The 23,644-nt window shown below is 43.2% G+C and overlaps 1 protein-coding gene and 1 non-coding gene across 2 annotated transcripts in view; one reads left to right on the top strand and one right to left on the bottom strand.

The window, feature by feature from the left end:
- The window catches only part of ZNF185 (zinc finger protein 185 with LIM domain), a 150,285-nt gene that overhangs the window by 3,421 nt on the left and 123,220 nt on the right, over window positions 1–23,644 (bottom strand). Inside the window, exons 28-31 of the mRNA XM_038748610.1 lie at window positions 15,467–15,547; window positions 12,225–12,302; window positions 7,110–7,212; window positions 5,720–5,818 (exon numbers count right to left, since the gene is read on the bottom strand). Coding sequence (XP_038604538.1) covers window positions 5,720–5,818; window positions 7,110–7,212; window positions 12,225–12,302; window positions 15,467–15,547 — 361 coding nt within the window. The remainder of the gene's footprint in view (window positions 1–5,719; window positions 5,819–7,109; window positions 7,213–12,224; window positions 12,303–15,466; window positions 15,548–23,644) is intronic.
- On the top strand, window positions 12,565–12,636 carry TRNAM-CAU. Its single transcript has one exon. It is a non-coding gene; the product is annotated as a tRNA-Met (tRNA).

The raw sequence follows: 23,644 nt of genomic DNA, 5'->3' as shown, positions 1-23,644 counted from the left end.
TGTTAAGCGTTTACTTTGTATCAAGCACTGGGGCATATATGAGTTTATCAGATTGGACATAGTCCCTGTCCCACACAGGATTCACAGTCTAAGTAGAAGGGAGTAAGAATTAATCTTCAGCTTACAGTTGAGGAAACTAAGGCACAGAAAAGTTCAGTGACTTGCCAAAGGTCACTCAGCAAGCAATCAATCAATTGTATTTATTTATTTATTTATTTATTCATTTTGATGGCATTTATTAAGCGCTTACTATGTGCAATGCACTGTTCTAAGCACTGGGAGGATACACGGTGATGAGGTTGTCCCACATGGGGCTCACAGTCTTCATCCCCATTTTACAGATGAGGGAACTGAGGCCCAGAGAAGTTAAGTGACTTGCCCAAAGTCACACAGCTGACAAGTGGTGGAGCCGGGATTTGAACCCATGACCTCTGACTCCAAAGCCCGGGCTCTTTCCCACTGAGCCACGTGCTTACTGTGTGCAGAGCACTGTACTAAGCGCTTGGGAAGTCCAAGTTGGCAACGTATAGAGACAGTCCCTACCCAACAGCGGGCTCACAGTCTAGGAGGGGGAGACAGAGAACAAAACCAAACATATTAACAAAATAAAATAAATGGAATAGATATATACAAGTAAAATAAATAAATAAGTAGAGTAATAAATATGTACAACCATATATGCCTATATACAGGTGCTGTGGGGAAGGGAAGGAGGTAAGACGGGGGGATGGAAAGGGGGACGAGGGGGAGAGGAAGGAGGGGGCTCAGTGTGGGAAGGCCTCCTGAGCAGTAGTTGGAGCAGGATTAGAACCCAGGTCCTCTGACTCTCAAGCCCATGATCTTTCCACTGGACCATACTGTTTCCTACATGTGTAAAAGAAGCAGCATGGCTCAGTGGAAAGAGCACGGGCTTTGGAGTCAGAGGTCATGGGTTCGAATCCCGACTCGGCCACATGTCTGCTGTGTGATCTTGGGCAAGTCACTTCACTTCTCTGGGCCTCAGTTACCTCCTCTGTAAAATGGGGATTAAGACTGTAAGCCCCACGTGGGACAACCTGATCACCCTGTATCCTCCCCAAGCGCTTAGAACAGTGCTTTGCACATAGTAAGCGCTTAATAAATGCCAATTAAAAGGAGGGACTGTTTCTTTTTTAATTTTTTTTTAAGCTGATCAGATTTTTTATTTTAATAGTGGCCTGATCCTATCTAGGCCCAGTTAAGTGATTGGCTACGCAAGTGTAACACTCCCTCTGGCTTTAGTCTCCATCAGGGAGCCAGGCATGATTTTAGAACCAAATTTAGACTCTAACCCACTTCCCGTTTAAGTAAAGTTTTACGGTGGGGAGTTTTAGGATTTTGAAAAGGGTCATCATTCACCGGGCACAGCGTCAACCTCCGAATCAAGCAAAAACTCTTCGCTCTCGGCTTCAAGAGTGAAGCCCTACCTCCTTCCCCTCCCCACAGCACTTGTCTATATTTGTACAGATTTATTAGTCTATTTATTTTACTTGTACATATTTCCTATTCTACTTCATTAATGACGTGCATATAGCTATAATTCTATTTGTTCCGACGATTTTGACGCCTGCCTACATATTTTGCTTGGCTGTCCGTCTCCCCCTTCCAGACTGTGAGCCCATTTTCAGGGTGAAAGGTGGAGGTAATGAGCACTAGACTAAGGAAAGGGCTGCTGGCAAAGCAGCCGCCGGAGGAAAGTCTCTGGGGAGAGGAGAGGAGTAGCCAGGGGTTGGGTCGCAGGGGGAGGTGCTGAAAGAAAAGTAGGCTGGGGGAATCGGAATTAATCCATCAACTAATTGCATTTATTTAGTGCCGACTTTGTGCAGAGCACTGTACTGAGCGCTTGGGAGAATACAATAAATTCATCACTGACGTAGAGCCTTGGGAGACATGGCTGTTCCTCAACAAAACCTCTGCATGTGAGTGCCCCTTCCTTCCTTTCCCCCTCGTCCCCCTCTCCATCCCCCCATCTTACCTCCTTCCCTTCCCCACAGCACCTGTATATATGTAGATATGTTTGTACATATTTATTACTCTATTTATTTATTTATTTTACTTGCGCATATCTATCCTATTTATTTTATTTTGTTAGTATGTTTGGTTTTGTTCTCTGTCTCCCCCTTTTAGACTGTGAGCCCACTGTTGGGTAGGGACTGTCTCTATATGTTGCCAACTTGTACTTCCCAAGTGCTTAGTACAGTGCTCTGCACATAGTAAGCGCTCAATACATACGATTGATGATGATGATACAGTATTCCAGAGTTGGTTGGCGCATTCTCTGCCCACAGGGAGAGTACGGACTGGAGAAGCAGCGTGGCTCAGTGGAAAGAGCACGGCTTTGGAGTCAGAGGACATGGGTTCGAATCCCCACTCCGCCACATGTCTGCTGGGTGACCTTGGGCAAGTCACTTAACTTCTTTGAACCTCAGTTCCCTCATCTGTAAAATGGGGATTATGACTGTGAGCCCCACGCGGGACAACCTGATCACCTTGTATTCCCCCCACCCCCCCCCCAGCGCTTAGAATAGTGCTTGGCACATAGTAAGCCCTTAACAAATGCCATCATCATCAATCAATCAATCAATCGTATTTATTGAGCGCTTACTGTGTGCAGAGCACTGTACTAAGCGCTTGGGAAGTCCAAGTTGGCAATGTATAGAGACAGTCCCTACCCAACAGTGGGCTCACAGTCTAAAAGGGGGAGACAGACAACAAAACCAAACCAAACATCATCATCATCATTGTTGTTGGGTAGGGACCGTCTCTATATGTTGCCAATTTGTACTTCCCAAGCACTTAGTACAGTGCTCTGCACTGAGTAAGCGCTCAATAAATATGATTGAATGAGTGAATTCCCTTCAATATGGATTTTTCTTTGCCCAGCATCTGGTCTCGGACAGTATTTTATGCGGGTGGAGTTGAAATCGCGTCCATACGAACATTTATGCAGCAGCACGTGCTTGGGAGTCGGAGGACCTGGGATCTAATCCTGGCTCCCCTCCTCGCCTGCTGTGTGGCCCTGGACAAGGCGCTTCTCTGTGCCTCAGTTTCGGCAACTGTAAAATGGGGATTCAATTTCTCCGTTTAAACTTCCCAAGCGCTTAGTACAGTGCTCTGCACACAGTAAGCACTGAATAAATACGATTGATGATGATGATGATGATGATTAAATACCTGTTCTCCCTCCGATTTAAAACTGCGAGCCCCATGTGGGATGGGGACTGTGTCCCATCTGACTAACTCGCATCGATCCCAGGGCTCGGAATAGCGCTTGACACGTAGTAAGCACTTAGCAAATACACAATTGTTATCGTCGTCATCATCATCATCATCATCATCAGCAATCGTATTTATTGAGCGCTTACTGTGTGCAGAGCACTGTACTAAGCGCTTGGGAAGTACAAGTTGGCAACAGTGGGCTCACAGTCTAAAAGGGGGAGACAGAGAACAAAACCAAACATACCAACAAAATAAAAGAAATAGATATGTACAAGTAAAATAAATTATTAAATAAATAGAGTAACAAATATGTACAAACATATATACAGGTCATAAGGTGGCCAGCCTTTCTATAGGAGGCCACTATATCACCACGCTGGATATAGTTCATTCATTTAGTGATATTTATTGAGTGCTTACTATGTGCAAAGCACTGTACTAAGCGCAATATAACAACAATATAATATATATAATAATATAATAGCAATATAACACAGGTGAGTTGTAAAGAGAAGCAGCGTGGCTCAGTGGCAGGAGCCTGGGCTTTGGAGTTGGAGGTCATGGGTTCAAATCCCGGCTCCGCCACTTAGCTGTGTGACTTTGGGCAAGTCACTTAACTTCTCTGGGCCTCAGTTACCTCATCTGTAAAATGGGGATTAAGACTGTGAGCCCCACGTGGGACAACCTGATCACTTTGTACCCACCCCAGTGCTTTGCAAATAGTAAGCAATTAAATACCATTATTATTCTTCTTCTTCTTACTATTCTCTGGGCCTCAGTTACCTCATCTGTAAAATGGGGATTATGACTGTAAGCCCCACGTGGGACAACCTGATCACCTTGTATCCACCCCAACGCTTAGAACAGTGCTTTGCACATAGTAAGTGCTTAATAAATACTATTATTATTATTATTATTATGTAAAGGAGGATCAAATAATTCAGGTAATGAAGATAATAATAATAATGATGGCATTTGTTAAGTGCTTACTATGTGTCAAGCACTGTTCTAAGCGCTGGGAGGGGGGGGGGATACAAGGTCATCAGGTTGGACACAGTCCACGTCCCACATGGAGCTCACAATCTGAATCCCCATTTTACAGATGAGGTAACTGACACACAGATAAGTGAAGTTCATTCATTCATTCCATCAGATTTATTGAGCGCTGACTGTGTGTGTACTAAGCGCTTGGAAAGTACAATTCGGCAACAGATGTGAAGTGACTTGGGCAAAGGAAGTGACTTGCCCAAGGTCACACAGCAGACAAATGGAGGAGATGGGATTTGAACCCATGACCTTCTGACGCCCAGGCCTGTGTTCTATCTAGTAGATATTATTCATATCTGCTATTTACTGAGTAGATAGTAATGTTAATAATAACAATATGTTAATTGCTATAATTACTATGTTAATATACTATACTGTAACATAACTGTGTGTGTACTAAGTGCTTGGAAAGTACAATTCGGCCAACAGATGTGAAGTGACTTGGGCAAGGGAAGTGACTTGCCCAAGGTCACACAGCAGACAAATGGAGGAGCTGGGATTTGAACCCAAGACCTTCTGACGCCCAGGCCTGTGTTCTATCTAGTAGATATTATTAATACCTCCTATTTACTGAGTAGATAGTAATGTTAATAATAACAATATGTTAATTGCTATAATTACTATGTTAATATACTATACTATAACATAGCATATTAATATAATATAACACGATATAATATAAAATATAATATAATATAATATAATATAATATAATATAATATAATATAATATAATATAATATAAAATACAATATAGTATAATATAATATAATATAACATAATATAATACACTATGATATGATGCAATATAATATAATACAATACAATATAATATAATATAATATAATATAAAATATAACATATGCTATAATATAATACAATACAATATGATATAACATTAATATAATATAATATAACATAATATAATATAATATAATATAATATATAAAAACATAATATAACATAAAATAATACAGTATAATAATACAATATAATACAATACAAAACAATATATAATTTAATATAAAATATAATGTAATATATAATATAATATAATAATATAATATAATATAATATAATATAATATATAACACAATAATATAATATAATATAATATAACACAACAGAATAATATAATATAATATAATATAATATAATATAATATAATATAATATAATATAATATAATATAATATAATATAATATAATATATAATATAACATAATATAATATAATATAATATAATATAATGTAATATTGGTAATTACTATAATCAATCACATTCATTATAATGTTAATTACTATCCACTAATTAATTATTAGTCATATTATTATTAGTAGTCGTAGTAGGCCATGCTGCTTGTAAGGCACTTTAGTGCTCTATTTTTGCTTTCCCCAAACTACTGTTTTAGTGGCTTTGAGAACTCTGGTACTCACCTAGAAGAGCTTCTCGTAACATTTCTGACAGTGAACGGTATCACGATGAATGAAAATCTGATCCAGAAGATCCCCCATAGGCTTATGGCAAATCCCACACTGGAAATAGAAAGAGATAGTTACCCGGGAGCACCTTAAAAACATGGGTTCGAGGTGGATTGGGGGCCAGTGATTGGAGTGTGAAGCACAGGGAAGGGAAGTTGGGGAGGTAGAGCAGAAGGAAGAGGAAGAGTGAGGAAGGGGAGATAATAACATTAATAATTTTGGTATTTGTTAAGCGCTTACTATTCCATTCATTCATTCTTTCAATTGCATTTATTGAGCGCTAACTGTGTGCAGGGCACTGTACTAAATGCTTGGGAAGTCCAAGTTGGCAACATCTAGAGACGGTCCCTACCCAACAGTGGGCTCACAGTCTAGAAGCGGGAGATAGAGAACAAAGCATATTAACAAAATAAAATAAATATGTACAAATAAAATAAATAAATAAATAATGTGCCAAGCACTATTCCAAGCGCTGGGGCAGATACAAGGTCGTCAGGTGGTCCCACGCGGGGCTCACAGACTTGATCCCCATTTTCCAGATGAGGGAACTGAGGCCCGGAGAAGTGAAGAGACTTGCCCAAAGTCCCACGGCTGGCGAGTGGCGGAGCGGGGATTAGAACCCACGACCTCCGACCCCCAAGTCCGGGCTCTCTCCACTAAGGCACGCCGCTTCTCTATGGGGGAGAGAGAAGGGAAAAAGGGAGAAGGTGGAGGAAAAGGGAGAATAAAGGGAAGGAGAAGAGAGAGGGAGAGAAAATGAATGAATGAATCAATCAATCAATCGTATTTATTGAGCGCTTACTGTGTGCAGAGCACTGTACTAAGCGCTTGGGAAGTGCAAGTTGGCAACATATAGAGACATCCCTACCCCACAGTGGGCTCACAGTCTAAAAGTGAATGAACCACTACTAAAACCGGTATGCTGGTTTTAGAGAAGAAATGGCTCTGATTGTCAAATCTGAAAGCATTACTAGTTCACTTTTTTTCACTACCCTCCCTAATTCTCTAATTCTCTAAAACGTAAGCCGAGCGGGGCTCACACCGAGAAATGGGACATCGCACGGAGGCCGCTCTGTCAGGGTTTAAGCAGAAAAGAAAGAAATTAGGGAAGGAAATGTAAACCCTCGGTAGGAAATAGCCGTAAAATTAAAACAAAATTCTCCCTAACCATAGGGATGTTTTCAAAATTAACAATTATCTTCCCAACCTGGGAATTGAAAAGGGGGATGGCAACCTCTAACCGGTTTGGGCCTCGGAGGAGCCGACCGGGAATTATTTTTCATTCAAGCCAAAGTTCAGTACGCACCAGCAGGTGAGGGGTTTTCTGTCACCAGAAATAGCTTACCTTAAAGCAATAATCGTGGCAACAAATGCCAAGATGCTGCAGGGTTATTTTGGGGCAGTCGCGAATCTCCCGGCCGCAGTAAGTGCAGGTGCCATCGCTCGCTCTGTGAAGATCAGGGAAAATGGAAGGGCAAGAGGAAAACTGGTAAATTCTCCAAAGAAATGGTTGCTTTTAAATGTCCACCGCCCATAGAGAGATTTCAGTCCTCCAACACTTGACTGGCTTTGCAGTTGACTGGCTTTGCAGCGCAGATTGGGCATTTTTTTTTTAAGTACAGCTACCTCCTGTCTGCCGTGTGACCTTGGGCAAGTCACTTCGCTTCTCTGTGCCTCAGTTACCTCAACTGTAAAATGGGGATTAAGACTGTTATGTTGCCAACTTGTACTTCCCAAGCGCTTAGTACAGTGCTCTGCACACAGTAAGTGCTCAATAAATACGATTGATTGATTGATTGATTGACTGTGAGCCCGATGTGGGACAGGAACTGTGTCAAACCCGATTTGCTTGTATTCTCCCCAGTGCTCAGTACAGTCCTTGGCACATGGTAAGCGCTTCATAGTTATCAAAATTATTATTATTGTTATTATTACTGACCCATCATTGAGCGGGCTCTTTTGGTACAGTTTATCTGGTCGCTCAATAATAATAATGGTATTGATTAAGTGCTTACTATGTGCAATGCACTGGGGAGGTTACAAGGCGAGCAGGTTGTCCCACAGGGGGCTCACAGTCTTAATCCCCATTTTACAGATGAGGTAACTGAGGCACAGAGCACAAAGCCACACAAGACAATTGGCGGAGCCCGGATTTGAACCCATGACCTCTGACTCCAAAGCCCATGCTCTTTCCACTGAGCCACACGGCTGCTTCACTTGCTATATCCTGCCAAATCTCCGGGCATCTGAACACAGCCCTCCCCTTTCAGTCAGTCCTCTAGACTGTAAGTTTGTTGTGGGCAGGGACGTGTCTAATAATTATGGTATTTGTTAAGCACTTACTATGTGCCAAACACTGTTCTAAGCACTTGGGTAGATACAAGGTGATCAGCTTTTCCCACATGGGGCTCACAGTCTTCATCCCCATTTTACAGATGAGGTCAGTGAGGCACAGAGAAGTTAAGTGGCTTGCCCAAGGTCACACAGCAGACAAGTGGCGGAGCCGGAATTAGAACCCATGACCTCTGACTCCCAAGCCCGGGCTTTTAACACTAAGCCACGCTGCTTCTCTACCAACTGTGTTATATTATACTCTCTCAAGTGCTTAGTTCAGTGCTTTGCACACAGGAAGGGCTCGATAAATCAAATTGATTGATTGATTAACCCCTTCTTCCTCCTTTTGTGCCAATAATGTTGATAGAGTGCTAGTGTAATACTAACACTCTCTTATGATTCCTAATTATTCTATTAGAATTTATTTTTCCTGTGGCATGTGCTAAGCACTTGCTGTGTGCCAAGGGAGTCGGGTCGGATACAGTCCCTGTTCCACATGAGTCTCAGGGTCTAAGGGGGAGGGAGAAGAGGTATTTAATCCCCATTTTACAGATAAGAAAACTGAGGCACAAGGGAGTCAAGTGACTTGCCCAAAGCCACACAGCCAGCAAGTCACACAGCTGACAATTGGCAGAGCAGGAATTTGAACCCATGACCTCTGACTCCAAAGCCCGTGCTATTTCCATTGAGCCACGCTGCCAGTTAATAGTAATGATGGCATTTATTAAGCGCTTACTTACTATACCTGTATATATGTATATATGTTTGTACATAGTTATTACTCTATTTTACTTGTACATATTTACTATTCTATTTATTTTATTTTGTTAATATGTTTTGTTTTGTTGTCTGTCTCCCCCTTCTAGACTGTGAGCCCGCTGTTGGGTAGGGACCGGCTCTATATGTTGCCAACTTGTTCTGCCCAAGCACTTACTACAGTGCTCTGCACACAGGAAGCGCGCAATAAATACGATTGAATGAATGAATGAATGAGTCCGCTGTTGGGTAGGGACTGTCTCTATATGTTGCCAACTTGTACTTCCAAGTGCTTAGTACAGTGCTCTGCACACAGTGAGCACTCAATAAATATGATTGAATGAATGAATGAAAGAGCCCGCTGTTGGGTAGGGACTGTCTCTGTATGTTGCCAACTTGTACTTCCCAAGCGCTTACTACAGTGCTCTGCACACAGTAAGCGCTCAATAAATATGATTGAATGAATGAATGAAAGAGCCCGCTGTTGGGTAGGGACTGTCTCTATATGTTGCCAACTTGTACCTCCCAAGCGCTTACTACAGTGCTCTGCACACAGTAAGCGCTCAATAAATATGATTGAATGAATGAATGAAAGAGCCCGCTGTTGGGTAGGGACTGTCTCTGTATGTTGCCAACTTGTACTTCCCAAGCGCTTACTACAGTGCTCTGCACACAGTAAGTGCTCAATGAATACGATTGAATGAATGAATTAATGAGCCCGCTGTTGGGTAGGGACTGTCTCTATATGTTGCCAACTTATACTTCCCAAGTGCTTAGTACAGTGCTCTGCACACAGTAAGCGCTCAATAAATATGATTGAATGAATGAATGAAAGAGCCCGCTGTTGGGTAGGGACTGTCTCTGTATGTTGCCAACTTATACTTCCCAAGCGCTTACTACAGTGCTCTGCACACAGTAAGCGCTCAATAAATATGATTGAATGAATGAATGAATGAATGAAAAGTGGCAGAGCTGGAATTAGATCCTAGGTTTGGGGATTTTCAGTCCTGCGCTTTTTCCACCAGTCCTGGCTGCCTCTCAACACTGTTTCTCCCGTTGCCCCTTGGAGCTGAAGATTTCGTTTTCCCTCCTGGATGTGAAACAACATAGTCTCCAGGTCCAGGCATTTTGAACTTGCCCTTTCTCACTCTTAGAGTGATTTTGAGCAGCTCACATTGTCAACTTGCTCCCGACTGAACCCCGCTCTAGCTTCTCTCTTTGCCTTTTCATTCTGTATATATGCACGGTGTCATTTTCATATTGGCAACTATTCATTTTCCAGGTGCATTCCAGCCGTTTTCAATTCTTGCAATTGCCCCCCAAAGCACAAAGGCAAGGTTAAGAGGCTACAAATGATTTTCCCAGGTATAAACAGAGGATATCAGCGGTAGAGTTGAAATTAGACCTTAAAGCCGTTCAGGATCGAGTCTATCACAAAGCTCTCGACATACTGATCTTGGTTAAGATGTAGCTTACGCGGGGCGCTCGAGGGAATTGATGTTTCGCTGAAATCTAAAAAAATGATTTGCTTTGAATTGTCAGACTTGAAACACGGCGAGGGGTGTTAACCAGATCATAGGTTCGAATCCCGGCTCGGCCACGTGTCTGCTGTGTGACCTCGGGTAAGTCACTTAACTTCTCTGAGCCTCAGTTCCCTCATCTGTAAAATGGGGGTGAAGACTGTGAGCCCCACGTGGGACAACCTCATTACCTTGTTTCCCCTCCCCTTCTGCAGAGTCTTCTGCAGCCTCTAAATGGTTTTATAACAGGTGCAAAGATAATGTCCGGAGTCCCGCTACAAACCGTTTCAGTGCAACGTTACGGTTGTCTTACAATGATTAGGTGATGCTTGATAATAATAATGGCATTTATTAAGCGCTTACTATGTGCAAAGCACTGTTCTAAGCGCTGAAAAATAATAATAATAATAATGGCATTTATAAAACGCTTACTATGTGCAAAGCACTGGGGAGGTTACAAGGGGCTCACAGTCTTCATCCCCATTTTACAGATGAGGTCACTGAGGCCCAGAGAAGTGAAGTGACTTCCCCAAAGTCACACAGCTGACAAGTGGTGGAGCCGGGATTTGAACCCATGACCTCTCACTCCAAAGCCCGGGCTCTTTCCACTGAGCCATGCTTCTTCCACGATATGCGTGTGGCTGTTGTTGGAGAATAAAAGAGAACCATGGGAGTGGGTGGATACAAAACACTGGACAGGAAGCCTGGGGCGCTCTATATTGTAATAATCAATCAATCAATCGTATTTATTGAGCGCTTACTGTGTGCAGAGCACTGTACTAAGCGCTTGGGAAGTCCAAGTTGGCAACATATAGAGACAGTCCCTACCCAACAGTGGGCTCACAGTCTAAAAGGGGGAGACGGAGAACAAAACCAAACATACTAACAAAGTAAAATAAATAAAATAGATATGTACAAGTAATATCATCATCGTATTTATTGAGCGCTTACTGTGTGCAGAGCACTGTACTAAGTGCTTGGGAAGTACGAACTGGCAACATAAAATAAATAAATAAACAAATATGTACAAACATATATACATATATACAGGTGCCGTGATAATTGCGGTACTTGTTAAACGCTAAATATGGTCAGGCACTATGCTAAGCGTTGGGGTGGGTACAAGCAAATTTGTTCTTGCCCCACCTGGGGTTCCCAGTCTTAATCCCCATTTTATAGGTGAGGTGACTGAGGCACAGAGCAGTGAAGCTACTTCCCCTAGGTCCCACAGCGGACAAGTGGTGGAGCTGGGATGAGAACCCACGACCTTCCGATTCCCAGATCCGTGCTCTATCATCATCATCATCATCTATCGTATTTATTGAGTGCTTACTATGTGCAGAGCACTGTACTAAGCGCTTGGGAAGTACAAATTGGCAACATATAGAGACAGTCCCTACCCAACAGTGGGCTCACAGTCTAAAAGGGGGAGACAGAGAACAGAACCAAACATACTAGCAAAATAAAATAGATAGAATATGTACAAACATATATACATATATACAGGTGCTGTGGGGAAGGGAAGGAGGTAAGATGGGGGGGATGGAGAGGGGGGCGAGGGGGAGAGGAAGGAAGGGGCTCAGTCTGGGAAGGCCTCCTGGAGGAGGTGAGCTCTCAGTAGGGCCTTGAAGGGAGGAAGAGAGCTAGCTTGGCGGAGGGGCAGAACGGAGATAATTATTATAGTAATAATAACTATATTAATATAATAATAATAATTACAGTGCTTAATCTAGTCTCCCAGGTGCTTAATTCAGTGCTCTGCACACAGTAGGCACTCAATAAATAGTACAGATGGACGGACTGAAACCTAACCGGGTGAGTTTTGCTTTCGGCTTCGGAGCCGGACCTACCTCTGGGGCGGAGCGCTGTACTGGTAACTGGAAGACGTGGACCTTTCAATAGCAGACCAATCGTCCAAGCTGCTGGTGCTGACGGAGAGAAAGGATGGATAAAAACGTCAGTTTTATAGCAATTCCCAACCTAACACTCAATCACAAAACCGAAAATGCTGTCGGCCCCGCCCGCACAGCCGTAGCCTGGATAATAATAATAAGGATAGTATTTGTTAAGCGCTTACTATGTGCAAAGCACTGTTCTAAGCACTGGGGAGGTTACAAGGAGATCAGGTTGTCCCACGGGGGGGCTCATAGTTTTAATCCCCATTTTACAGCTGAGGTAACTGAGGCACAGAGCAGAGTGGCGCAGCGGGAGCGTGCTGGGCCCATAACTCAGAGGTCGAAGGATCGAAACCTTCCTCTGCTAGTAGTTTCTTTAAATTAAGTTAACAATGTTTGCAACATAAGTAGCAATTGAAGCCAACATTTTCCAGCACTTAGAACAGTGCTCTGCACATAGTAAGCGCTTAATAAATGCCATAATTATTATTATTATTATTAAGTAGAGAAGCAGCGTGGCTCAGTGGAAAAGAGCCCGGGCTTTGGAGTCAGAGGTCATGGGTTCAAATCCCGGCTCCACCACTTGTCAGCTGTGTGACTTTGGGCAGGTCACTTCACTTCTCTGGGCCTCAGTGACCTCATCTGTAAAATGAGGATTAAGACCGTGAGCCCCCCCGTGGGACAATCTGATCACCTTGTAACCTCCCCAGTGCTTAGAACAGTGCTTTGCCCATAGTAAGCGCTTAATAAATGCCATCATCATTATTATTAAGTGACTTGCCCAAAGTCACACAGCTGACCATTAGCGGAGCTGGGATTTGAACTCATGACCTCTGACTCCAAAGCCCGGGCTCTTTCCAGTGAGTCGTGGTGCTTCTCCATCATGATGATTGGTTGTCCTGTATATATGTTTGTACATATTTATTACTCTATTTATTTATTTATTTTACTTGCACGTATCTATTCTATTTATTTTATTTTGTTAATATGTTTGGTTTTGTTCTCTGTCTCCCCCTTCTAGACTGTGAGCCCACTGTTGGGTAGGGACTGTCTCTATATGTTGCCAACTTGTACTTCCCAAGTGCTTAGTACAGTGCTCTGCACACAACAAGCACTCAATAAATATGATTGATTGATTGATTGATTGTCCTGGGAGCCGTGACCTGAATTCCATCGTTCTCAGGTGAGGGCATATTTGGGTGCCGGTGGAGCGAACTCAGGGAGGACTTGGAGGAGTAAAAAAACTTTGTTTTTTAAGGCAAAATACATTTTGGAGAATGTTACCCATGCAGTTGCCATTCCAGCAAATCTAACTGGACACAGTCCCTGTCCCACGTGGGGCTCACAGTCTCAATCCCCATTTTACAGATGAGGTAACTGAGGCCCAGAGAAGTGACTTGCCCGAGGTCACACAGCAGACAAGTGGCGGAGCCGGGATAGGAACCCATGACCTTCTGACACCCAAGCCGGTGCTCTATCCAGTATGCCATGCTGCTTCTCTAAACTATAAGCTTGCTGTGGGCAGGGAATGTGCCTGCTTATTGTTATACTGTACTCTCCTAAGCGCCTAGTGCTCTGCCCAGAGAAAGCGCTCAATAAATACAATTGACTGAGTGCAGACAGTTCTAGTACAGGTGACTGAGATGGCAAGGAGTCCCTCAGCAGTATCCTAGACCTGGAGTGATGGAGGCTGCATATCTTCTCTCTACCACCAGCCAGATTGAGAAGCACACTTCCAGAAACAACCTCAATCAATCAATCAATCATATTTATTGAGCGCTTTCTGTGTGCAGAGCACTGTACTAAGCGCTTGGGAAGGACAAGATGGCAACATATACAGACAGTCCCGACCCAACAGTGGGCTCACAGTAGCTGGAACTGCCACCCCATCTATAAATGACAAACCACCATCCTCCCCTCCTTCCAAGTCATGTTCAAATCACATCTCCTAGACTGTGAGCCCGTTGTTGGGTAGGGACCGTCTCTATATGTTGCCGACTTGTACTTCCCAAGCGCTTAGTACAGTGCTCTGCACACAGTAAGCGCTCAATAAATACGATTGATTGATTGATCTCCCTCAAGAGGCCTTCCCTGACAAGCCCCCATTTCCTCTACACCTTCTTCCTTCTTTATCACCTTTGCACTTGGGTCTGTGCCTATTCACTCCGCCTCAGCCCTTTAGCATTTATGTACATATCTGTAATTTTAAAAATTTATATTAATGCCTTCCCATCAATCAATCAATCAATCAATCAATCGTATTTATTGAGCGCTTACTGTGTGCAGAGCACTGTACTAAGCACTTGGGAAGTACAAGTCAGCAACACATAGAGACAGTCCCTACTCAACTAGTCCCATCTAGACTGCAGCTTTTTTTTTTTTACCAACTCTGTTGTATTCTCCCACGTGCTGTAATTTTAAAAATGTATATTAACGCCTTCCCATCTAGACTGCAGCTTTTTCTTTCCAACTCTGTTGTATTTTCCCACGTGCTGTAATTTTAAAAATGTATATTAACGCCTTCCCATCTAGACTGCAGCTTTTTTTTTACCAACTCTGTTGTATTCTCCCACGTGCTGTAATTTTAAAAATGTATATTAACGCCTTCCCATCTAGACTGCACCTTTTTTTTTACCAACTCTGTTGTATTCTCCCACGTGCTGTAATTTTAAAAATGTATATTAACGCCTTCCCATCTAGACTGCAGCTTTTTCGTTCCAACTCTGTTGTATTCTCCCACGTGCTGTAATTTTAAAAATGTATATTAACACCTTCCCATCTAGACTGCACCTTTTTTTTTTACCAACTCTGTTGTATTCTCCCACGTGCTGTAATTTTAAAAATGTAAATTAACGCCTTCCCATCTAGACTGCACCTTTTTTTTTACCAACTCTGTTGTATTCTCCCATGTGCTATAATTTAAAAAATTTATATTAACCCCTTCCCATCTAGACTGCAGCTTTTTTTTTTTTACCAACTCTGTTGTATTCTCCCATGTGCTGAGGCTCTGCACACTGTACGTGTTCAGTAAATGCCACTGATTGGTTGATTCATTCAACCGTATTTATTGAGCGCTTACTGTGTGCAGGGCACTGTACTAAGCGCTCGGTTGATTTCAGCCCTTTTGCACCAGAGGCCTCTGAGGACGGCAGAAGGATGTGGCTGAAGAAATCGAAGGGAAACTGAGCAACTCTCACCTGCTGTATTGTGAAGAGGATGGTTTCCCACGAGATAACTCACTAGTGTTCGTATACTCCTTCACAAAGAGGATCTCTCTGCTGCAGAGGAAGTCACAGAAATGTTTACACCGGGGAGTGGAACAAAGAGGGGACAAACACTAGGTGAGGGGGGCGGCTTCTCTGCTTACTTACTGAGTGCTATTACTCTATTCATTTATTTATTCATTTTACATGTACATATCTATTCTATTTATTTTATTTTGTTAGTATGTTTGGTTTTGTTCTCTGTCTCCCCCTTTCAGACTGTGAGCCCACTGTTGGGTAGGGACTGTCTCTATATGTTGCCAATTTGTACTTCCCAAGCGCTTAGTACAGTGCTCTGCACATAGTAAGCGCTCAATAAATACGATTGATGATGATGATGATGATGCTTACTGTGGTGCATGTGGCAGGATCTCTACGTGGTTGATTTCAAAATCCCCTTTCCAGCCCTGATGTCTCTCTTTTGAAGACGTCTCACATTCCCTCTGCCTCTATTATATCTTTTATCCAGATATTCACCCGACACCTCCAACTAAACATGCTCAAAACAGAAGTCCTCCTCCCTTGTCTTTCCCACCGCTGTAGACAATACTACTATCCTCCCTATCTCACAGACCTGCAACCTTGGCATTATCCTCGACTGATCTCTCCTAGTCAACCCCTGCGTTCAGACTGTGAGCCCGTTGTTGGGTAGGGACCGTCTCTATATGTTGCCAACTTGTACTTCCCAAGCGCTTAGTCCAGTGCTCTGCACACAGTAAGCGCTCAATAAATACGATTGAATGAATGAATGAATAGTAAGCGCTTGGGAGAGTACAGTACAACAGAGTTGCTACACGCAATCCCAGTCCACAAGGAGTTCACTGTGACAGGGGGAGATTGTTAAGTGTTTACTTCATATACATGTATATATGTATATATGTTTGTACATATTTATTACTCTATTTATTTATTTTATTTGTGCATATCTATTCTATTTATTTTATTTTGTTAGTATGTTTGGTTTTGTTCTCTGTCTCCCCCTTTTAGACTGTGAGCCCACTGTTGGGTAGGGACTGTCTCTATATGTTGCCAACTTGGACTTCCCCAGTGCTTAGTACAGTGCTCTGCACATAGTAAGTGCTCAATAAATATGATTGATTGATTGATAGATTGATTGATTGCATGCCAGGTACTGTACTAAGCCCTGGGGTAGATTCGGGATAATAAAATCCCTCCTGCAGCTCATGATACAAGTAGGAGGGAAAACAGGTATTGAATTCTCATTCTGCAGATGAGGGAACTGAGGCACAGAGAAGTTAAGTGACAAGTTCTAGTCTGTAAGCTCATGGGCAGGGAAGGTGTCTACCAACTCTGTTATCTTGTACTCTCCCAAATGCTTGGTACAGTGCTCTGCACACAGTAAATGCTCAATAAATAATAGTAATAATAATAGCATTTGTTAAGCGCTTACTATGTGCAAAGCACTGTTCTAAGCACTGGGGGGATACAAGGTGATCAGGTTGTCCCACGTGGGGCTCACAGTCTTCATCCCCATTTTACAGATGAGGGAACTGAGGCCCAGAGAAGTTAAGTGATTTGCCCAAGGTCACACAGCTGACAATTGGCAGAGCCGGGATTTGAACCCATGACCTCTGACTCCAAAGCCCGTGCTCTTTCCATTGAGCCTCGCTGCTTCTCTATATGATTGATGGATTGACTTGTCCAAGGTCACGAAGCAGGGGAGTGGTGGAGACAGGATTAGAACCCAGGCCCTCCGACTCCCGGGCTCGTGCTCATTCTGCTAGGCCATGGTGCTTCCTAAGAGAAGCAGCGTGGCTCAGTGGAAAGAGCCCGGGCTTTGGAGTCAGAGGTCATGGGTTCAAATCCCTGCTCTGCCAATTGTCAGCTGTGTGACTTTGGACAAGCCACTTCACTTCTCTGGGCCTCAGTTCCCTCATCTGTAAAATGGGGATTAAGACTGTGAGCCCCCCGTGGGACAATCTGATCACCCTGTAACCTCCCCAGCACTTAGAACAGTGCTTTGCACATAGTAAGCACTTAATAAATGCCATTGTTATTATTATCATTGTCTGCTGTGTGACCTTGGGCTAGCCACTTAACTTCTCTGTGCCTCAGTTCCCTCATCTGTAAAATGGGGATGAAGACTGTGAGCCCCACATGGGACAACCTGATTACCTTGTATCCACCTCAGTGCTTAGAACAGTGCTTGGCACATAGTAAGTGCTTAACAAATCCCATAATATATATGCAGGTAGTAGCTGGACTTGTGTTGTTTTTGGTTTTTCCCTATCCACAATAATCTCCCTTTCAGAAAAGCGAATGATTCAAGCAAGGGTCAAACGGCGCCAAAAATATTTCCTCGGGCAACTTGACTAATGGCTTAATACAGAAACAGTGTGGCCTAATGGAAAGAGCGTGGCCCCGGGATTCAGGGGACCTAGGTTCGAATCCTGGCTCCATCAACTGCTTGCAGGGTGACCTTGGGCAAGTCATTTAACTTCTCTGTGTCTCGGTGGCCTCCTCTAGAAAATGGGGATTAAATCTTCCTCCCTCCTACTTAGACTGGGAGCCCCATGAGGGCCAGGGACTGTGTCTAACCTAATAAAGTTGTGTCTACTCCAGCGTTTAGAATGGTGCCTAATACATAGTAAGTGCTTAATCATCATTATTATCCATGGCACTGAGCACTTCCTGTGTGCTGAGCGTTATACTAAGCACATGGGAGCACAGAAGGCAACAGAGTCAGTAGATGTGCTCCCTGCCCACAACAAGCTTGCAGTCTAGAGGGGGGAGAGGCGGAGACAGGAATTAATAGAACTAATTTATAAAATACAATGCACAGATATGTAGGGAAATGCTGTGGGGTTGAGGAGGGGCGAATAACAAATGCCCAAAGGTCACAGATCCAAGTGCATGGATGACGCAGAAGGGAGAGGAGCCAGGGTTTAATCAGGGAAGGCCTCTTGGAGGAGATGTGACCTCAATAAAACTTTTAATAACCATCACAAAAACTTAAAAAGCACAGGTACTGGGGCATAATCCTCCATTTCAGAAGAAGCTTGAATGGGAGATAGATAAGTCGACTATTTGGACTGTGTGGGCTCGGCTGAATCATTTAATGAGATGAGAGAATCTGGCAGCATAATTAGTTGCATCTTATCTAGATGCAAGGGGAATTAGCTCAAATGGTAGAGTGCTCGCTTAGCATGTGAGAGGTAGCGGGATCGATGCCCGCATTCGCCAAGGTTTAAGGCCCTACTGAGAGCTCACCTCCTCCAGGAGGCCTTCCCAGACTGAGCCCCTTCCTTCCTCTCCCCTTCGTCCCCCTCTCCATCCCCCCCATCTTACCTCCTTCCCTTCCCCACAGCACCTGTATATATGTATATATGTTTGTACATATTTATTACTCTATTTATTTATCTTACTTGTACGTATCTATTCTATTTATTTTATTTTGTTAGTATGTTTGGGTTTGTTCTCTGTCTCCCCCTTCTAGACTGTGAGCCCGCTGTTGGGTAGGGACTGTCTCTATGTGTTGCTGACTTGTACTTCCCAAGCGCTTAGTACAGTGCTCTGCACACAGTAAAGCGCTCAATAAATACGATTGATTAATTGATTGATAACAAAAACTTAAAAAGCACAGCTACTGGGGCATAATCCTCCATTTCAGAAGAAGCTTGAATGGGAGATAGATAAGTCGACTATTTGGACTGTGTGGGCTCGGCTGAATCATTTACTGAAGTCAATGAGATGAGAGAATCTGGCAGCATAATTAGTTGCATCTTATCTAGGGCCATTTTTTATGGTACTCGTCACATGGTTCAAACTCAATCTCTTTCAATCTCACTAAATCCTTGTGATGTTGGTAAGTCACACTTAAAATTATTCTTATTTTACCTAGGGAAAATATCAAGAAGAAAGTGGTGACTTGTCCTAAGGCTATTTAACAAGTCAGTGTTAAATGAATGGCAAAGCTCCAGATGCGATCAAATATCTTATCGAAGAATGTCCCTCTGCTCCTCTCTCCAGAGATTTAGGAATTTAAAAATTCCCCCTTTTAGACTGCAAGCCCACTGTTGGGTAGGGACTGTCTCTATATGTTGCCAACTTGTACTTCCCAAGCGTTTAGTAAAGTGCTCTGCACACAGTAAGCGCTCAATAAATACGATTGATTGATTGATTGATTTAGGGGTAAGGGTATGGATTCATTCATTCCTTCAGTTGTATCTATTGCCAACTTGTACTTCCCAAGCGCTTAGTACAGTGCTCTGCACACAGTAAGCGCTCAATAAATACGATTGATTGATTGATTGATTTAGGGGTAAGGCTATGGATTCATTCATTCCTTCAGTTGTATCTACTGAGCACTAACGGTGCACGGAGCACTGTACTAAGAGCTTGGGAAGGTACAATAGAGCAATAAACGGACACATTCCCTGCCCATCATGAGCTTCCAGTCAAGAGGGGAAGATCCAGAGAGGGAGTCTTGCCTAGTGTCAGGTAATCCTGGACAAGAAGATTCCCCCTTGGAATTCTGGAGTATTGTGAAGTCAACCCAGGAGCTCCGGTTTGCATGTCCCACCTTGTATTTATTTGTACACATTTATTACTCTATTTATTTTATTTGTACATATTTACTTTATTTTATTAATGACGTGCATATAGTTATAATTCTATTTATTCTGATGGCATTGACACCTATCTACTTGCTTTGTTTCGTTGTCTGTCTCCCCCTTCTAGACTTTGAGCCCGCTGTTGGGTAGGGGCTGTCTCTATATGTTGCCAACTTGTACTTCCCAAGCGCTTAGTACGGTGCTCTGCACACAGTAAGCGCTCAATAAATACGATTGATTGATTGATTGATTGTGAGCCCGTTGTTGGGTAGGGGCCATCTCTATATGTTGCTGATTTGTACTTCCCATGTGCTTAGTACGGTGCTCTGCACACAGTAAGCTCTCAATAAATACGATTGAATGAAATGAATGAATGAATCCAGAACGAATCAATCAATGGGATTCATTGATCAGTTCATTGAATCAGTTACCTCATCCGTAACATGAGGATTAAGACTGTGAGCCCCACGTGGGACAACTTGATCCCATTGTATCCCCCCAGTGCTTAGAACAGTGCTTTGCACATAGTAAGCGCTTAGCAAATGCCATCATTATTATTATTATTATTATTAATGGGAGATCATGAACGCTTACTGTGTTCAGGGCTACGGATTAAGAACCAGACTCCAAACCTGGAGTCCAAATTGGCACCAAATTGTTGAATTGTTTCTAAACATGGCCTGGCTTCTTGGGGAGCTGGCCTCCAGCTAGATCTTCAGAGTCCAGGCTGGCTAATAATAATAATAATTATAATATTAATAATGGTATTTGTTAAGCGCTTACCATGTGCCAAGCACTATTCTAAGCGTGGGGGTAGATCCAAGCTAATTGGGTTGTCCCGCAAGCGGCTGGTAGGTTTAATCCTCATTTTACAAATGAAGTAACTGAAGCGCAGAGAAGTTAAGTGACTTGCCCAAGGTCACACAGCAGACAAGTGGTGGAGTCGGGATTAAAACTCACATCCTCTCCTTCCTTCCTCTCCCCCTCGTCCCCCTCTCCATCCCCCCATCTTACCTCCTTCCCTTCCCCACAGCACCTGTATATATGTATATATGTTTGTACCTATTTATTACTCTATTTATTTATTTATTTATTTTATTTGTACACATCTATTCTATTTATTTTATTTTGTTAGTATGTTTGGTTTTGTTCTCTGTCTCCCCCTTTTAGACTGTGAGCCCACTGGTGGGTAGGGACTGTCTCTATATGTTGCCAATTTGTATTTCCCAAGCGCTTAGTACAGTGCTCTGCACATAGTAAGCGCTCAATAAATGCGATTGATGATGATGATGATGATGATCCTCTGACTACCAAGCCCGTGCTCTTCCCAATAAGCCAACTGACTGTGGCATTTATTAGACTGTGAGACTTTTATTATTTATTAGACTTTTAGACTGTGAGCCCACTGTTGGGTAGGGACCGTCTCTATGTGTTGCCAATTTGTACTTCCCAAGCGCTTAGTACAGTGCTCTGCACATAGTAAGCGCTCAATAAATACGATTGATGATGATTTATTAAGCACTTACTCTGTGCCAAGCACATCTTTCCACTGAGCCACGCTGCTTCTCTGATAATAGACTGTGGCTCTGCCGCTTGTCTGCTGTGTGCTCTTGGACAATTCACTTAACTTCTCTGTGCCTCAGTGACCTCAACTGTAGAATGGGGATTAAGACCGTGAGCCCAGGGTGGGACATGGACAGCGTCCAACCTGATTACTTTGTATCTACCCAGTGCTTAGAACAGTGCTTGGCACATAGTAAGTGCTCAACAAATACTGTAAAAAAACAAAATTCTAAGGTATAATGAAGCAGAGTTGGTCACGGCATTTGCTTCTCTGTGGGACTTTTAAGATAGGGGTTGAAGTAGGCTAGACTGTAAGGTCTTTGTGGACAGGGAATCTGTCTGATTATTGCTATAATGTACTCTCCCAAGCGCTTAGTACAGTGCTTGTAACACGATAAGCCTCCAGTAAATACGATCGAACAAACTGAATGAGTGAATCAGAAGTGAGGTCTTCCTGCTTCAGAGAACAGGAGTCAAGATCAAGAGGTACCATCATCATCATCATCATCAATCGTATTTATTGAGCCCTTACTGTGTGCAGAGCACTGTACTAAGCGCTTGGGTAGTCCAAGTTGGCAACATATAGAGACAGTCCCTACCCAACAGTGGGCTCACAGTCTAAAAGGGGGAGACAGAGAACAGAACCAAACATACTAACAAAATCAAATAAATAGAATAGATATGTACAAGTAAAATAAATAAATAAATAAATAAATAAATAAATAAATGGAGTAACAAATATGTACAAACATATATACATATATACAGGTGCTGTGGGGAAGGGAAGGAGGTAAGATGGGGGGATGGAGAGGGGGGCGAGGGGGAGAGGAAGGAACTCTGTGACTTCATATAGCAGAGTTGGTAGACACATTCCCTGCCCTCAGTGAGCTTACAGTTTAGAGGGAGTTTACTGTCTATACTCCTCTCCTTCCAGCCAGAAAAAGGCACCCATGTTTCCTTCCCTTCCCCGCCCCCTTCCCTACTTAGCACAGTTTGGATCAGAATTGTTATCAGTGGGAGAAGGGTGGTCATAAAAGATTTCTAGACTGTGAGCCCACTGTTGGGTAGGGACCGTCTCTATATGTTGTCAACTTGGACTTCCCAAGCGCTTAGTACAGTGCTCTGCACACACTAAGCGCTCGATAAATATGATTGAATGAATCAATATGTGTGGTAATAATAATAGCATTTATTAAGCGCTTACTATGTGCAAAGCACTGTTCTAAACACTGGGGAGGTTACAAGCGATCAGGTTGTCCCACGGGGGGCTCACAGTCTTAATCCCCATTTTACAGATGAGGTCACCGAGGCACAGAGAAATCAAATGACTTGCCCAAAGTCACACAGCTGACAGTTGGCAGAGCCAAGATATGAACCCATGACCTCTGACTCCAAAGCCTGGGCTCCTTCCACTGAGCCACGCTGCTTCTCCAAATAAAATAATGATGGCATTTGTTAAGCGCTTTCTATGTGCAAAGCACTGTTCTAAGCACTGGGGAGGTTACAAGGTGATCAGGTTGCCCCACAGGGGGCTTGCAGTCTTAATCCCCATTTTACAGATGAGGTCACTGAGGCCCAGAGAAGTTAAGTGACTTGCCCAAAGTCACACAGCTGACAGTTGGCGGAGCCGGGATATGAACCCATGACCTCTGACTCCAAAGCCCGGGCTCTATCCATTGAGCCACGCTGCTTCTCTGGTAGTAGTGGTAGTACTGGTGGTGGTATAATCACCATATAAGAGAAGCATCAGCGTGGCTCAGTGGAAAGAGTCAGAGGTCATGGGTTCTAATCCCTGCTCCACCACTTTCATTCATTCATTCATTCAATCATATTTATTGAGTGCTTACAGTGCGCAGAGCACTGTACTAAGTGCTTGGGAAGTACAAGTTGGCACCATACAGAGATGGTCCCTATCCAACAGTGGGCTCACAGTCTAGCTGACACTTGTCAGCTGTGTGACTTGGGGCAAGTCACT

The sequence above is a fragment of the Tachyglossus aculeatus genome, chromosome 6 (genome assembly GCF_015852505.1).
Source record: "Tachyglossus aculeatus isolate mTacAcu1 chromosome 6, mTacAcu1.pri, whole genome shotgun sequence".
Classification (NCBI taxonomy): Eukaryota; Metazoa; Chordata; class Mammalia; order Monotremata; family Tachyglossidae; genus Tachyglossus; species Tachyglossus aculeatus.
Note: the sequence above shows the minus strand (reverse complement) of the source record. Positions and strands in the feature narration are given on the sequence as shown.